Source organism: Bubalus bubalis, chromosome 23 (assembly GCF_019923935.1).
Source record: "Bubalus bubalis isolate 160015118507 breed Murrah chromosome 23, NDDB_SH_1, whole genome shotgun sequence".
Classification (NCBI taxonomy): Eukaryota; Metazoa; Chordata; class Mammalia; order Artiodactyla; family Bovidae; genus Bubalus; species Bubalus bubalis.
Genome location: NC_059179.1, coordinates 31,066,702 through 31,083,956, shown reverse-complemented (window position 1 = coordinate 31,083,956; position 17,255 = coordinate 31,066,702). Strand labels below are relative to the sequence as shown.

Genomic DNA, 17,255 nt, shown 5'->3' with positions numbered 1-17,255 from the left:
CTTATTGAAAGGACTGTCATAAAACCACTGTGGTTGGAGTAGAGTGCAGCTGGGCATTAAATGCCATTTGTATCTATACACAAAATGTCTTTTTTTTTTTTTTAATGTGGCCTGAGGAGACTCTCTTCCTTGGACACAAAAGTCCAATGGCAAAAGCACTTACTGTATATCCCAGGTGCTGAGAGGGGTGCAAGATCAATAAAATAGCTTCATCCTGGGCTCTACCATTTACTAGCTATGGGACCTAGGGCAGGTTGCCTAGTATCTCTGAGGATCAGTTTATGCATCTGAAAATAGAGACAATAAAAGCATTTGTACAGGGAATTCCCTGGTGGTCCAGTGGTTAAGACTGCACCTTCCAATGCAGGGGCTGCGGGTTTGATCCCTGGTCAGAGAACCAAGATCCCACATGACTCCCATAGCCAAAAAACCAAAACATAAAACAGAAGCAATACTGAAACAAATTCAATAAAGACTTTAAAAATGGTCCATGTGAAAATAATCTTTTTTTTTTTAAACCAATTGTACAGAGTTTTGATGAGTATTAAAGAGACAAGGTCTATATGCATGCCTAACTTGACTTGTAGTGTATGATGGTGATTTAGTTGCTAAATCATGTCCAACTCTTGCAAGTCCATGGACTGTAGGCCGCCAGGCTCCCCTGTCCATGGGATTTCCCAGGCAAGAATACTGAAAGTTGCTCAGTTGTGTCCGACTCTTTGTGACCCCAGGGACTATAGAACCCATGGCATTTTCCAGGCCAAAATACTAGAGTAGGTAGCCTTTCCCTTCTCCAGGGGATCTTCCCAACCCAGGGATCTAACTTGCATTCCCTGAATTGCAGGTGGTCTCCTGCATTGCAGGTGGATTCTTTATAGACTGTGGCATATAGTTGATAGTGCTTAATATACACTTTTGATATTAGCCAAATGACTGAGAAAGGACCAGGGCTCAATAAGAACTTGCTACTTTTTTGGACTATGGTGGGGGTGGAGGTGGGAGCAAGATTAATACAGTGTTCAGAACAAGGTAGTAAATGATGCAAGAGAACCTAAGGGATGAGCCAAGGCAGGGGTCAGATGGTAAGAACAGGTAAACACAGCCATGTGTCCATAGGCTGGCATATCCAGGAGCTCTGCATGCTGGGGATAGAGGGGAGAGGATGGAGCTGGAGCCAAGATGAGGGGAGCTGGGAAGGGGGCTGTGTAGGGCTGGGGACATGAGCACACCTTGAGAGGCCAGCTCCACTCTGGGACAGAAAGCCCAGTGAACAGTCATCAGTACTTACGAAGCCCTCATTCCCCACTGAATCCCAGGTTCTAGCAGGTGCTCAGTGTGAAATGGACGCAGGGATGATAGTTATCTCGACACAGAGTCACATCCATCACGGGCAGTGTGTGGGGGTCAGAAGCATCTGCACTGTGGCTTTGAGCAACCACAGGGCTAGGGCTCCCCCTGACCCCATAGAAGGTCACCAGCATCAGCATTCAGTGTTGAAAGTAGGGGACAGTGCCTGAGATTCTAAGATAAGACCTGGACCCAGGCCCTCGTCATGGGGTTTGGGTTCTGGACAAGATTTATTCCAAAAATACAGAACTTGGCCAGACTTACTGAGAAGGCAAAGATTTATCCAGTCCCATGGATAAATCCTTCAGAGAGAGATGGAGAGTAGCAACACTGGAGGATGTATAGCCTTCTCTCCATGTGTATTTATATATCACCTCATTCTATAAATGAATTGTGGTATGTTTAATATTCATTACTCAAGGGTTATTCTTTTTTTAAAGTCACTGGGGCAATGGAAGCAAAGAAAAATACAGTTGGAAAATTTTAATGGAAACCAGGTGGAGTCAATACCCAAAACATATGCCATAAAGTCCTATAAAATTGCCAAAGGTAGGCTAAACATTTGGTTCTGAACAGCCTGGGGGCCTGAGGAAGGAGGGAAACAGGGGCGGTCACCAACTTTATGGGGTTGGGAAGATAAACCACCATGAACTCAGTGAGATGCGGCCTTCCAGGGTGCTGAGACCTGGGGTGCTTTTTCCCTGGGTCCTCACACGAAGGAGCGCGATGGGTATACAGGGCTCTGGTGAGCACACTGGTGTGAGCTGCTCTTACACTTCCTGCCCCTAGGTCAGGTCAGGCTCAGGAGCCAGGGTAGACCTGAGGGGCTCACCCTCAGAATCAGCTGGCAAACAGCTTAGAGAATGAACATTTCTATCCTCCCAGACACATCTCCTCCTGGAGCACTGCTGCAGACCAGCAGAGGTGTTGCTTCAAAACCTGGGGATGAAGGAACTGGACCACACCAGATTTAATTCCGCATCTGGCTCCGGAAGCCCGTGTAAAGTTGGCTTTGGCAAAAATGGAAGGGTAATTAATAAGGAGACTGGTAAGGGAGTGAGAGTTACAGAGCCATCCCCAGCTGTGGGGCTTCACTTGGCTTACCCGCCAGTGACTCACGGGCTTATGAGCAATCCTCATACGCCTGATTTAGAGGACTTACTCACCCTTCAGAGAAAGACCTTAATGCAATAAAGCAAATGTCAGCAAGTGGGACGCGGCTTAGCGTATCACCCCAGCCTGCACCCAGCTTCCCCCTCCCTGCCTCTCCCTGCCTGAGGCCCCTCCAGCCACTCAGCACCTGGACAGACTCACACAATGGGACACATTCCAGGGCTGAACGGAGGCTCAGAGATACGAAAGCAGGGAGAGACCTCAGGTGGACCAAGCCCTAACATCTGGTCCAGCAAGATTATAGATTAGCTCTAAAGCACTAGACTTGGGGCAGGGTGAGGGTTAGAAGCCAGGATTTCCCTTCCTGTCCAGTGCTCTTCCCTCCGTTGCTTCCTCTGAAAGCCCTGGTTGGATTATGTAAATGCTGAAGGTAAAGCAGCTTCCCCAGTAGGGGTGACATTCTTACCTGAGGTCTTTCCAAGGAATCTGTGGGGAAGGAAAGTTCTGTGGGGAGCAAGGCCTCAAGCAGAGCTTTTGAGGTGAGACATTTAGAAAGTGCTATTGGCTTGGACGCCAGCTTGCTATTTGCGGACATGGCACCTGCTGGGGGAGCTGGAGGCTTTTGGACACCCCATAGTCAAGGAGTATGGATTAGAATCCCTGTGTTGGGAATGTGTGATGTCAATCCCAGTCAGTTTCCTGTTCCTCATGATTAGGCAACAGTCCCCAAGAGTAGGCTGGAGCAGAGGCATAAGCCACGGGGATAAGCAAACACTGCCCCTTCCCTCCTCCACCACACAGAGGACATTACTCAGAAGGCAAGCTGATTCAGCCTTGGATTTAAACCCACTCATGGAAGGATTTACCTAGGAACTCCTCAGGGAATTATCTATAAGAATTAATCCCAAGGGTAAAAAAGAACAAGCATTTAAAGCAGACCTTCACTTCATTCGCTTATTTGTCCCTCGGTATTTTTCCATACTTTTCTTCGAGTCTGCCATACGCAGGTACCGGGGAGAAGGCTGACCACAAGCTTGCCACTCAGGTTTGCTGCCATCAAGGGTCTCAGGTTCTGAGGAACTTTTGGGACCATCTAGCTTAGTTCACTTATTTCATGGATGAGAAAGCTGAGGTTCAAGTTGAACTCTTTACCTGGGGCTTAAGGGAGTGAAGAGCTCAGGGTGGAGAGATGCTCTGACCACCTCCCCATGTGGCCTGGGTCTAAGAATTCTCTTGCAAGCGAACTCAGGAAAGCCTCCCAACTGGAAAGCATTGAGTAGACAAACAGCCTCATGCCTGCACACTCACCACCATCACCTTAAGAGTTCATTTGGATAGAGCCCAGAAAAGTAGGCTGGGTCCCCACCTCAATGTACCCCTGCCTGAACTCATCAATATGAAGAAGCACTTTTGTTCTTTTTACTATTTTTATTTTGCACTATTAAAAAAAAAAAAAAAAAAAAAAGACGACGACAACCAGTAACATACTGCTTTTCTTCACATTCATATGGATTTTAGGAAATTATTGCCTTTTCCCCTGGAGAAATAACCTATAGACACACAAAAAAAGTAGTACCACATTGAGAAATCTGCAAATCCCAGAAGTCAACAGCTTGAAGACAACCCCCAGGGGCAGGGAAAAACACAAGTGTCATCAGAGATGAGACAAGCACATATAAAGACAGCAAGCTGGGCTGACGACCGTTTCAATGCCACTGACCCAGGAAGTGGGTACCCTTTCTCTCTCGTGGCACCCACTGCCACCACCTCAAATGGGTGATTTTTGGTCTATGGTCTGAAGAACTCTTTTCAAATGACACAAGAGTTGCTTTGAGGAGAGGTGCAACGAGAAAGGTTCAAGTATGAATAAGAATCATGCCCAAGTCCAAAGTCAGGGAAGAACCCACAGTGAGAAGGAAACCGGAAGTGTTCCCGTCTCACTACTTCACCCAGCTGACTCCACTTGATCCAAGACAGAGTCTCAAAAGCATCCGAGGGTTCAAATCGGCATATATTTCATGTCCCTAAAACCCTGCAGGGTTACTTTCCTGACTAGGTGGTGATCAGCTTATGCTCTGAAGCAACAGAGACAGATATAGAGACTGCCAAAATTAAAAAAAAAAACAAAAGGTGGAAATTGTGCTTCCTTCAAAATGAATTGGCTTCATGACTGCCTTTTCTCCTGGTCTAGCAACTGCTTTCTCCCATGTTGCTGCAGGTTATTTATTGCCTTATGCTTGAAATGAAAAGGCGAATTTTGAGGTGCAAAGACTGGGCAGTCCTGAGGGCGGGGGTCTGGAAGTACAGTAGTCAGCACGCACTGTGCTCTCATAATGGCTTGGCCTTCCTTCAGTCCCGAGGTCAGTCTCAAGTTGGTCTGCAAACCTAGTGACCCCTTCGCTGTCCCACCAGGACAGCAGGACAGGGTGAGGTCTTCAGTATTGCACAGGTGTGAAATGTCCACAAGTCAAAATACAAAATCACAGTTGTTCTTGGGGCTGGGCTGGCTCCCCCAGCTCGGATTTAGCAGGATGTGGCTGTGGCCAGGGGGCTCCGGCTGAGCTCTGAGGCTGTCGAGTGGGTGGGCACTGGGGCCAGCACCGAGGTAGGGAACGTGCAGTATGAAGCCTGCACATCAGGGCTCAGTGTCTGCAAGTGGGCGAGGAATGAAGGGCCGGCTGCCTCTCCTTGGCAGGAGGGAGCCTGAGGGGTGGGCGCGGAAGGCAGGATCTCAGACTCATACTGTAGGAGCTGGCCCATGAAGCCAAAGTTGGGCGAGACCACACTCCTCCTCTGCTTGATGTAATCAAAGGCTTCCTTCAGGTGGAACTGCTTGGTCTTCATGAGGTAAGCCATGCAGATGGTGGGCGAGCGGGAGATCCCAGCCTCACAGTGAACCAGGACCTTGCCTCCCTTTTCCCTGACACAGTCTGGAAGAAAGAAGAGACAGTGGGACTGAGTTGGGATGGGGACTCAAAGGCAATTGGGTTTAAAAAAAGTGACTTTAAAAAGAAGTGACCTAGTTATCAAGTCTCATCATGTCTGCTCAACAGCAGTGGTCCCACAGTAGGCTTCTGCCAGTCTTTAATCCTCACTGGCGAGGACAGACCTCGGAGTCCCACTGATGTCCATCCCTCTGTAGGACCTACAACAAACCTTAGTTTGTCAGGGTACTTGCACAGGTTCTGCCACTAGAGAGACTCTAGACCTGGAGTAACCCCTTCCTGGGGATGCCATCTTAACTTGGGTTCCACAAATGGGTTTCAAGAAGGCTTTGGGAATATCTCTCAAACCGCATGCAAGTTTTTATTGCACATTCACATTTTTCTGAGAGGCTCAAAGATTGACTTGGAAAAGCAATTCCTGTCTCTCAGGATCTGATTCTAATGGTGATAACCTAGTCCCCATCCTGGGAGGGGCCTTCCAGCCTCCCCGGGCACCTTGTTTGGCTATGCCAGGGTGCAATGCTTGGCTCAGCCCCCAGGGTTCCCACCAATGAAACATACAATAAATAGTGTGCAGCCGCTAATTATAGCCTTGGCTAAGTGACGCTTACAAGACGGAGGATATAAATGGCTTTGGCAAACTCCCTCTTGCACAACAACGGGAGTTGCTGCTATAAAGCTACCACCGTCAGTTAGCATGGTTTAGCTCAGTTTCACAAAGGTGAGGGGCGGGGGCGGGGTGCCCTCCTTTTCTGTTCTACTCCTACCCCAAAAAGAGCTCTAACTGTTAAAAATGGGCAGGGGTAAAAGGTTAAGCATATATACACATCAAATTAAAACCACAAAAAAGAGTCTTTCCAATTCCCTCTTTTGCTAGTGAGGAAACAATTACATCACAGGAAGTTAGACATACCTGGCACTATGTCAGGCCACCAAATGCAAAAACATTTAAGATTTTGAAAGGCCAATAAAAGTCAGCCCCCTTACCCACCTCCTTCCTCATGTTTAAAAAAGGTTTGCAGCTGCATCTCTAAGATCTAAAAGATCAGGTTTCTGAGCAGTCAGGAAGGATCCCTTGAGTTTCCAGAATGAAAATCTCAAAGGATGCCCCAGGATAGCTCCTTAGAGGTGCCCCCAATATAGTCTCTGATTCAAAAGGAAAAAAAAAAATTGTAAATTAGTTCAAAGGGGACTCCAAGTTCCTAGGATTACAGGGTCACGACTACACAATTTTCTTCTGCTCCTCCACTGGCCTCCTTGTCATCCAGCTTTTAGTTGGCCCAGAGCCAAATCCCAGAAACCAAAGAGCCTACAGAACATTGTTTCTGGATTCCATTCCACCCCTCGGGGCTTGCCTTCCATGTGGTCCTTGGAAAGGGTCAGTGCGAGCATGGTTTGGCCTCAGTCCCTCCCTCCTTCAGCAGGGGGAGGGGTTTGGGGAAAAGTAGCTCGTGTGCCTTCAGAATGCTGTGGGTTTGTATGCTTGTGTACACAACAGACACAATACACACACCAGATGGGGAGGGAGGCATCTGAGAAGTGATGGGGGCTGTTTCATGACCTCACTGAGAAGCTATCTAGGTAATTAAATAACAGGCTGAAGGACAAGGCATTCCCAGGGACAGGGAGAACAAGTCAAGGATTTCCCACCCTGAGCCCATCGTTTCAGCTGCCCCTCGGAGGCTCCAGAGGAACCGTCTCAGCCCAGAGGCTCAGGGGCCAGGGAGGGCAGGCTCAGCCTTTTGCTTGCAGTGAGTTTCTCGGTGGGTTTCCATGGAGTAGAAATTGTGTGTGATAAGCAGAGGGCCCACCACGTGGCAGATGAGGGGAGCCCTTTAATGGCTCCCTGCACTAAGATATCACTGCTACACTCAATACCAGCCTTTCCCCTCCAACATCCCTCACAGCCAGAAGCAGGAAGACTGCTGCTCAGCTTCAACAGCTGTGCAACGTTAAAGGGGAAAGAGGACTCTGGAAAGGGAAGCAAGTCCACAAGAGTGGGGAGCGGTGCCCAGCCTAGTCCCCAAGGGAGATGGATGGGAGAAAAAGATGTCAAATGAAAGAACAGTCCAGTCCGCTCTGAGGAGTTGAAATCCCAAGGCCCAAAAGCCCTTTCTAGGCAGAGGGACCAAAGGTTCCCAGGCCTACACAATGGAGTAAGTGATAACTACCTTACGGAACATACAAAGGATGCAAAAAGATGCCAACTTCTCTGTGCGTAAAGCACGGAGCTTGAGTCGAGTGTTACTGTTAATCCAAAATGAGCTGAAAATGCAAAACAAATTGCCCCCAAAGCAGTTTGCCAAAAACCGTTGAAAGCAGCTGGGGCCCTGGGGGTTCAGTGCGTAAGTAATGCTCTCTCGATCCTTCTGTTTGCTTTTAAAAATATCCCAATCTATGTAGAAGCACAGTCTGCGTGGTTCTTTCCCTCCCCTGCGTCCCTGGCATGCAGCATCACTCATGGACGCACTCTGCTTCCCATCCAGCCAGAAACACTAACAGAACGGTAGTGAGTACTGCCTTAAGATGATATTAACTAATGCATTTATCCTGCAGATTAAAGCTCCTATTAAACAGCAGTTCAAATCCGCCCCTCTGTCGTTCTGAGGTGAATCTCTTCTTGGCTCCCACTTGTGGTGGTTGCGCAAACAAAATGCTTTTCTTCTCAGCGATGGGGTGACCTCCATCAGTACATCAAAATCCAAGAACACCCCCCCCCCAAATAACTGAGGACGGCGGCACGTACCGATAAAGTCTATTGCTTCTTGAAAGTGGGAGCTGATGTCAGCCACATTGTTGTCTTCCACGGGGATCCATTTGTAGTGTAGGTGCGTCGTGCAGGCCTCGGAGGTCCGCCGGGAGACGTTGAGCAGGGCTGTGATGTGCAGGTTGGCAAGGAACTCGCACTTGGATGCGTGATAGGCACTTCCAAGGTAAAGGAACGGAAGGATTTCAACTGGGCCGCCCTGGAAGCAGGGGCAAAGGACAACCAGGAAACACTGATCAGCTTGCTCTTTGGGGAGAAGAAAGAAAACAATCCTGACCTATATGTTTTCAATTCGGAGGTTCCCTCTCTGGTTCCCAGGTAGAGAGTTGAGAGCCAGGGCAGTTTAACCAAGAGTTTGGGTAGAGCCTCCAACCTGGTAAACTCTCTACCCTATGTCACTGCCCTGGGACTCAGGGACAGTAAATCCCACACAGCTGAGATTTTCATTTCCTTACATATATCGAGGTGGAGGGAAATGTTGGCAGCCCTTGTAGACTGACAAGGATGAGAAGCAGGGTGGGGTGGTGGAAGGCTTGAGAAGACCATGTTGAAGTTCTAGCTGCCCCATGAGTGCCAGGCCAAGGCCTGAACCTTGGGGGTAACCTCCATTTCCTTCTAGAGCCCCCTCCTTTACAGTCTTGACCTTGGATGTAATGTGTTTCATCAAACCTAGGACACTGTTGATCCTAAGAGGCATTTGGATCTAACACCAAAATGTGCCTCCCACTATCCCCAAAAGTATACGTCTCAGAAGTGAAAATAACCACTATCTATCCGAAATCCTCAGATAAGGAAAAGCTGTTAGGCCATGATCAGAGGCTTGGTCTTTTTTTGTTGTTTTTTTCTTAGCTATGCTGCTCAGCATGTGGGATGCAGGATCTTAGTTCCCTGACCAGGGATCAAACCCATGTCCCCTGCAGTGGAGGCATTGAGTCTTAACCAGTGGACCATCAGGGAAGTCCCAGACCTGATCTTTAGTAGAGCTGAGTTTTGCTGAGAGATGCTTACATCCTTACCCGTTTGGGAGACACCCTATACCTGAGGTTTCTAGTTACGAAGGATCCAAAGAACCAGAGAACATCTACCCTGAAGCAAAGCTAAAAAGAACTGCTGGCTAATCAGACTCTGGCAGTCTCAGCATTTCCAGGGTGGCCAGAAAAGCTATCGTTCCACAGCGGGAACAATGGGAGCCTGGGATCTACAGGGAAAAACATTGAGCTGGGGTGACGGTGACTGTGTCTTTGGCCGCCTTTCTCGTATCATCCATCCATTTCCTGTGTTTCCATTTCCTGTCCTGGAATAAAAGTGGAATGGAAACTCTCTGCCAGCCCCATGGTAGGGAAAAGGGCATGGGATGAGGGCCAGCAGAAGAAGGCAGTTCTCAGAATACTCCACATGGGTGTCTGCTTTTCCTTTCCGGAGATGTTGGGTGTTTAAGGCAAAGGTCAGTTTGACCACTTGAAAGAAACTTAAAGAGATTTTACAAAAGGTAGTAATAGTAACAACCAGTACTTTTGCTAGCTGGCCCCTGGGCTTAACACTTAAGATGTAACTACACAGACGTCTCCCTCTCTTTAGAGATTAGAAAATGCTGCCACACCAGACCTGGGATCCTACTCCGTTTCTCCTGGAGCTTAGCCCAACCAACACCCCTGAAAGCATTATTTCTTTCCTTTTTTGAATCTTCTTCTTAGACTCAAGAGGAAGAAACCAAAGGGCTTCAGAAACCTCAAAGGTTAACACGACCTCCCCCAGCTTTTCTCAAGGCAGAAGCTCTTCTAAGAAGTAACACTAGGGGCTTCCCCAGATGAGTCTTGGAGACACTTCAGGGCCTCCCCCGGTTCTTGCTTGGCCAAAGGGCTGCTGTGCTTTCACAACATCCTGCAAATTCTCATTTCTCTTTCACTTTCTGAGAAAGGGAGGGGGGAAAACACCACCCAAACAAACAAACGCAAATGGAAATCCAGCTAAGCCGGATGCCCACGGCTTGAAAGCCCAGGGTTCATCATACTCTGTAATTTTAACAAAGGAAAACAAGCAAAATAATAACCTTGGCATCTCGCCAAGCGAATAGGTTTCCTGACCAAAGATTCCATTCAAGGAAAAGCCACCTGGCTGAACCTGGAAGTCTATCCCCAGGGGGCAGAGCTCTGCTCATGGCAGGCAGCTGGCATCTTATGCAGTAGCATCTAGAAGTCCTCCTTCTTATGATTTGGGTATGTTCTTATTTTGTGTGAAGAACCAAAAAAGTTCCTCCTACCAAGTCAAGTACCTACTGGAATGACCTTCTTCCAAAAGAGGGCAAGTGGCAAACAGAACAGGGTCCTGAAAAGGACCAGAGCAAGGGATGAAAAGAAGGGAGTTCTGAGCTTAGTCCTGCCATGAACCGAGCAGCAAAAACCAATCACCCACGAGCTGTGACAGTTTTTCCCTCTGTAAAATGGGAAAGCAGGTTTTGATCTCTGGTTTCTGCACATCTGGGTCCTTGCTTGCTTCCTTCCCCCTCCCCCCCATCCTCCTGCATCATAGGTAACCCCCTAGCTGAGCCGTCCACTTTTTTTGCCTTTAGTGGGTTGCCAAAAAGTACAATTCTAGGAAGGGAAAAAACCCACGTGTTTGTAGACATATGAAATCCTCTAGTGTCTCTTGATCTCTGGTTTCAGAATTTATGGAATTATAAGCATCAGAAACCCCTAAAGGAAGCTGCATAGCCTTCCAAACAGTAGTTTCTCTACAACCCTCCCCCAATCTTCTTCCTTCAGTTAAAAATACCAAGACACGCCTTTACAGGTACCGGGTTGGTTTGCAGAAACTGCAGAGCGGGAGCAATTACACAGAAGACCAACACAGGAAGCCTGAATGTCATCTCTGAAAACGTCTTCAGGGAAACCTAAACTGCTATTTCGATGCTTCTCTGCACCTCCCAGGCCAGCTAACAATAATATATCTTTCACTTCCCCTTTTCTCCAGAAGCCACCGAGCATCCTGAAGCGTGTTTGCTCTTGACAGCTTATTTGCTGGAAGGAAGCCCATGTACTCTTGGATGGAAACTCAAGTTGGCAAGCAACAGAGGTTCTCCAAAGCTAGAGGCCTCTGCCAGCTCCCTGATCCACAAAAGAACCAACCAACGTTAGTGATCAGGGAGAGGGAGAGCCAGGGTGCTGTGCAAGGAACAGAGCCAGGGGCCTGGATGGCACTTCCACACCACATACCTGGTCATAGGCCGGCCTGTAGCTGATGTTGAGCACTGATCTCCCACGCTGACTGATGAGGGCTCTCTCAGTTTCAACCTTCTCTTGTGAAATGGGTTTTACATCCACACAACACTCAGGATATTCTGAGTAGAAAGTCTCATATCCCCCTAAAAGACAAAAATAAAAAAGCAAAAGAGATATAAGCACTGACTTTTTTTTTTTTTTTCAGTCTGTGAGAAAATGCCTAGAATTGATCAATACCCTGAGAGTGGAATATTAAAAAAAGGTATTAATTTACTATACATTCTGGTCTTATAAAAAAACTGAGCCAAAACAAGTAATAGTTTTAGAATAGAAATGGGCTCCACAGATAAACACATACTCACTCTCTCTTTCTCTCCTAAAAAGGTACAGTTCAAAGGCAATGATTAACTTTTAATGTCTATCAGAAGAAGCTTAAGCTGTGAAAGGAAATATATCTGACATCTGGCAAATATTAACCAAACCCTTCCAGACAACAAAAGCCATTTTCTCACATTTATCTAAAATCCAGGTGTGATTATGCAGAATTTCATTAATTCTTGAAAGAAGCTCCTAAACTGGCCTGTTTCATCCATAGCCAATCAGCTCTAAACAGGATTATAGATGAAACCCCCTCTATAAGGGAATGGGGTCTTACATGAGGTTTTAACCTCAGGGCCATAAAACAGCCCTGCCCTTTCTCCTTCCCAAGGTGCTAAGAACACTGCTGCCAGTTCTCTCCACAGGTCCAGTGTAATCAATCTAGTTAATTACCTTCTAAACCAAGTTAGAGGAATGAGGCCTTCTGAACTTAATTCTTATCTCCACCCCCAACCCCCGCTGCTTTCCCCTTGATGGCCACCTACTCTCCCCTTTATTATTACCCTCCCCTCCTGAACTTTCTCCCCAGCTACACACGCCCTTGTGTGTGCCTACACACCCTCAAACTGATAAGTCAACTACCCGCAGGTATTCTATAAAAATCCTAACTACATTTAAACTTATCCAATTGGATCACTTAAGGTAAGAACTACTCTGACCAAATCAGAGAAACTTGAGTATGTAAATTCTTGGGCCCATACAGGAAGTGGGGAGAACCGAACAAAAAAACTGGCCCTGAAGCCTGAGAATGCCAAGTGCTGCTGGGTGACTAGGCCAGCCTCGTGTGGGGAAACCCCCTGCTTCCACTCCAAAGGGACCTAAGCCATTTCCTAGAGCCTCCAGAAAACCTGCTTCTTTTTCCAGAGAATTGGGGTCAAAACATCACTTTTTTTTTGGCCACACTCTGTGACTTGCAGGATCTTTAGTTCCTGGACCAGGGATTGAACCTGGGCCCTGGCGGTGAAAGTGCCCAGTCCTAACCATTAGACTGCCAAGGAATTCCTTCAACCATCAGTTAAAGAAGCATTCTGAGACCATATTTTTTTTTCCCAACGGCCCCCTTTTTTTCCTTTTGTCTTTTGGTGCTGTGATAGCCCCACAGTGGAGCACATGGTGGCTTTTTTAAACCCCTGCCATAGGCAAATGGTTAATGGATTATTCGGCAGTCTCCAGCTCTCTTTCAGAAGCTGTGGCCAATTCCTAGAATGAATCATCTCACCATTACTGCTTCCTCTCAGTGTGCTGGAACTGCCCCACCCCCCACCAAGCACACCCAAATCTCCCCTGTGGTCACTTCAACAAATAGCCACCCGGGCCTCCCCAGATGAGCTTCCGGACCTCCACAATGACCAATTTCCCGGTCATGCTGACAGGTCATGCCGGAGGAGGGCAGAGGTGGAAAGTTTGGAATTATCTGTGGCTTAGTTTCCCTTCCTTCACCACCACTGCCTCTGCCCCCTGCACGGACCTTCAGCTTCCTCCGAAGAGGTGCCCCTAGTAAGCAAAGCACTTCTTGTGCCTCAACATTTTCGTTTCTAGGAGACACAATGAGTGATAGGGGACAGGAATCTGAAGTGAAGCGGCCCAGGCCCCTCTCAAACTCCAGCATGAAGCTTGGGAAAGAAAAGCCTTCAGGTCACCCCATCTCTTGGCTTTAAATAGAGCACTTAAAAGAGCTGGCTGTTAGGAGGACTGACAGGAGGTGCGGGTGTAGGCTGGGTCCTGCTTGCCTGTTCACAAAATATGGCAGGCAGACAAAGAGTCTCAGTGTGACGAGAGACAGATAAACAGGGGCCTGCCTCTTCAAGTTGGGGTCAGGAGTCCTCCAGATTAGATGGTCTCTGTCTTTCACCCACTCCCATCAGAAGGGTGGAGAGATGGAGCATTCCTCTCTGGTGCCTCACTTGAGATGCAAGAGCTGTAGCAACTCTTGGCTGCTTCAGTTGTCTTCAGAGTGGTTCTGAAGACACTCACTCATTGATCACCACTGCAATACCAGGGGAGTTGAGCAGAGAAAGAGGACAGACACTATCTATAAAATACACATTGACAATGTCATTTGGTCAATTCATTTTAGTGGGTTTTGTGTGTGTGTGTGTGTGTGTGTGTGTGTGTGCAGAAGGCATTGACAGAAATGTACAAGGCACTGCCCCCACGATCTGAGATGCCACGAGATCAAAAACCTGAGCTCCTATCTGGACGTGAGTTAGGTGAAGAAATTATTTTCTTTGGCAACAACTTAAAAGTTCAGCATTGTTGTAAGGCTAAGTATCAAGCAATTTTTACTGAAATTTAAAACAGACATAAACTGTGACCTGGCGATTCTCATAATTTTACCAAAAGATAGTGCACACACAAAAGCATTTGGACAGAGATATACTCTCCCAGTTCAGTCGCTCAGTCGTGTCCGACTCTTTGTGACCCCATGAATCACAGCACACCAGGCCTCCCTGTCCATCACCAACTCCCGGAGTTCACCCAGACTCACGTCCATCGAGTCAGTGATGCCATACTCTCCCACACTGCTTCAAATACTAAGGCATGAAGCAATCTACTTACTGGCTATCATCAGGGGATGAGTTTAAAAAGTGAATAGGACATGTATGCTCTGATATGGACAAGTCTCTCAAAATCTAGTTAGGTGAAAGAGGCAGGAACAGGAAATATACAAAATAATCCTATTTTTAAAAGATACTCATGGAAAATTAATTTATCTAAAGATGAACAAGAAATAGTTGACTGTTGCCTCTGGGGAGTGGAACTGGGTTCTAGGGTGTGCAGAAGATCCACTTTTCATTGTACAGCATGTTACTTTCATTAAAAATTTAAAAAAAAATCATTTTTACTTGAGATGTGAGTCTACAGAGCTGCCTACTTCCTGTGGCAATAACTTTCAAATGGCTTGCACGGCCCCTTGGAGAGGGCTGGAGACCAGAGGTAGAACCAGAAGGGGTTTCCTGGAAGGTATCTTTCATGCTGCTGGAGAGGCAGAAGCTTTCCCTGTACTCACGGCTAAGAAGAGACCAAAAAGGGTATCAGGAAGACAAAGAAATCAGGGGCTGTGTGTGAAAGCTCTGCAGAGTTTAGAGGGCACTCTCCATCTCCTGGGGGCTGAGGCTGGGTGCAAGAGAAAGATCTTCTGCCTCTGGTGTCTCTGGGGACAGACAGCCTGCAAGAGGTGCTAATCGAGGTGGGAGCTGCCCCTGAATCTCTGGAATCTCCCAATCTGGAAGATGTAAAACTCCACACGTTGCACGGTTCTAAAACAGCGCCCTCACGTTCTCAGCTCACCGCACCTGAGTTCTGAATTCCAGCTATGTTATATCTCAAGGCGACCTCCCAGAGCTGTCTGGGCTGAGTCCTCGTCGTCTCTTCCCTACAAGCTAAGCCTTCCATACACTTGAGGTTAAAACGGACTCAAATAAAAGGCGGCAGCAATCACAGGAAGTGATACAGAAATCAATACTCTGTAATTTGACAGTAAATCACCCACCCACCAGCAAAGTCATCTCCCCCAGCAGGTGTAACGTGCAGACTGGTAAAGCAGCTACTGGAAGGTCTCAAACCAAATGCGCCGCCGTCCCCTTCACAAGCACCCTGTGGCCCCTCTCCTAGGTCCTGGCTCGCCGGCCAACCTGCCGCCCGCCCCCGGGGGACCGTGTTAGGTGCCCCAGCTCTGGCCCACGACCAGTCCAGGGGATGATCCCGGGGCGGGAGAGAGGAGGTGAAAAAGAGTGAGAAGACTAAAGACTGTCAGCTCCAAATGGAGCTAGAAAGGCCTGGAAGGGGAGAAAGGGAAGCCAAGAAACAATAAAAAGCAATAAAATGAAATGAAAAGGAAGAGAGGGGAGGGACTCGCCAGGGTCAAAAAGGCAAGAGGGTCGATGAAGACACAGCCTAACATAAGTTAATTGTCCAGGCGGGAGGAAAGGGGACACCGCGGCGCCACGCTCCTGGGGGGGTGGTGGCGACCCGCGGATCCCTTCAGATCTGTCCATCAGGAAGGCTCCAGAGCGTCGGCCCCAGCGAAAGACATGAAGCCGGCGCCAGGAAACCCGGCTCGTGCTGGGCGCTCCCTAACTGCTAAGAAGCAGCGCCCCCAGCAGCGTGCAGCAACCCCACCCCCTCCCCCGGGCAGCCAGGCCGTCAAACGCTTTCGAGGAACACAGGTGGGGACGGAGAAGCTGCGAGCGCTGACACCGGCCGTGGCCTTCCCGGCGCACGTCAAGCCCCAGGGTGCAGAACTTCCCCGGCGCCAGGATCGAGGAAGGCGCCGGCGCCAGCAGGGGACCCCAGAGCCCGGGGCCGTCCTGTCGCGGTGGGGTGACCAAGGACCCGCGGCTCCGACGCAGCTCACCTTTGAGGAAGTAGACCCGCGGGCCGGCGGGCAGGCAGGCGAGCAGCGAGGTGAGCACGACGCGGGCGGCGCTCTCTTCGCGCAGCTTCTGCCAGTGCCGGCTGCCCTGGTCCAGCACGACGACGGCCGCCACGCCGCCGCCGCCCTCCTGCAGCAGCCGCGCGCGCGCCGCCTCGTCGGGCAGCACGTAGCGCGCCGACACCGCGCCGCCGCGGGCCCTCCGCAACACCACCGAGTTGAGGTTGACGTTCAGCGAGCCGCGTACGCTCGAGGCGGCGAAGGCCAGGTAGGGCCGGCAGTCGAGCACCACACAGCGCGCCGCCGCCTCTTTGCGAAGCATCTTGCGGAGCTGGCGCCCGTCGAGCGACGTGACCTTCATGCCGCCGCCCAGCGGCCCCGCGCCGTGCGCGCCGCAGGTGCCCACAGCCAGGGTGCCCGCCGGCGAGGCCCAGGAGGACGACCCCACGGGGCTGCGGCCGGCCGACCGAGCCCGGCGCCGGAGCGGACGCTCAACTCTTCTTTCCCGCCCCGCACGCTCGGCGCCCGGCCGGGCCACTCTCTGCCGCAGAAGCCGGGGATTCCGCCGGCAGCGCAGCATTTTATGTGAATGGGTGTGCAGCCTGTGACGTGGCTGCCCATATAAGGCGGAATATGGGTATTTCCCCGCCCCTTCGGGCCGCGGTCACGCCCCCAGGGGGCGGGACGCGCGGGGCGGGCGCCCAGCGTTAGTCAGCTCGAGAAAGAGGAAGTGGAAGGTGCCTCGCTGTGTTCTCTGCGGCGCTGCGCGCAGACACTCACTGGCGCATCACCGAGGACTGCCGGTGGGTTGTCAGGAATGCCAGGAGGCCGAGGTGACCCACGCTGTGCGGGAAGAGGAGGAAGCGGAGGAGGCAGAGCTAGCGTCGCACCATAGGCTTTGAGTTTCATAGACGTAGGTTCTGGACCTTCTGGGGGCCGTGCCTGACAGTGCGGTAGGCAGAGCTAGGGGCGCCCTCGGTCGTGCCCCCAGATGAATCAGAAGCAGATTTCAGGCGTTACGGAAGTCTTTACGCGGGAAATGAGATGATAGCTGGAATTTGCTTCGAAGTCTGAGTTATTGATGACTCAAGTTTGGGCTTGTATTGGTAATC

The 17,255-nt window shown here is 49.6% G+C and overlaps 1 protein-coding gene across 2 annotated transcripts; it reads right to left on the bottom strand.

The window, feature by feature from the left end:
- Window positions 1-1,815: 1,815 nt before the first annotated feature.
- On the bottom strand, window positions 1,816-16,729 carry DUSP5 (dual specificity phosphatase 5). 2 transcript variants are annotated; one of them, XM_006043924.4, is made up of 4 exons: window positions 16,126-16,716; window positions 11,385-11,533; window positions 8,152-8,371; window positions 1,816-5,390 (listed from the first exon to the last, which is right to left on the bottom strand). In XM_006043924.4, exons 1-4 carry the CDS (start codon window positions 16,502-16,504, stop codon window positions 4,984-4,986), a joined length of 1,155 nt encoding a protein of 384 aa, XP_006043986.2. In that variant the 5' UTR covers window positions 16,505-16,716; the 3' UTR covers window positions 1,816-4,983. The 2 variants fall into 2 exon arrangements, with proteins under 2 accessions (XP_006043986.2, XP_044791473.2); XM_044935538.2 differs by having other exon boundaries at window positions 5,321-5,390; window positions 8,152-8,418; window positions 16,126-16,729.
- Between the last annotated feature and the right edge of the window lie 526 nt (window positions 16,730-17,255).

What these genes read in the sequence shown, in the direction of transcription:
- DUSP5 (XM_006043924.4), bottom strand. Translation starts at nt 16,504, where the DNA reads ATGAAGGTCACGTCGCTCGACGGGCGCCAGCTCCGCAAGATGCTTCGC. An exon ending in GCGGGTCTACTTCCTCAAAG is followed by an intron (nt 11,534 to 16,125) that starts GTGAGCTGCGTC and finishes TTTGTCTTTTAG; the next exon opens with GGGGATATGAGACTTTCTAC. An exon ending in AGAAGCAATAGACTTTATCG is followed by an intron (nt 5,391 to 8,151) that starts GTACGTGCCGCC and finishes TCTTTCTTCCAG; the next exon opens with ACTGTGTCAGGGAAAAGGGA.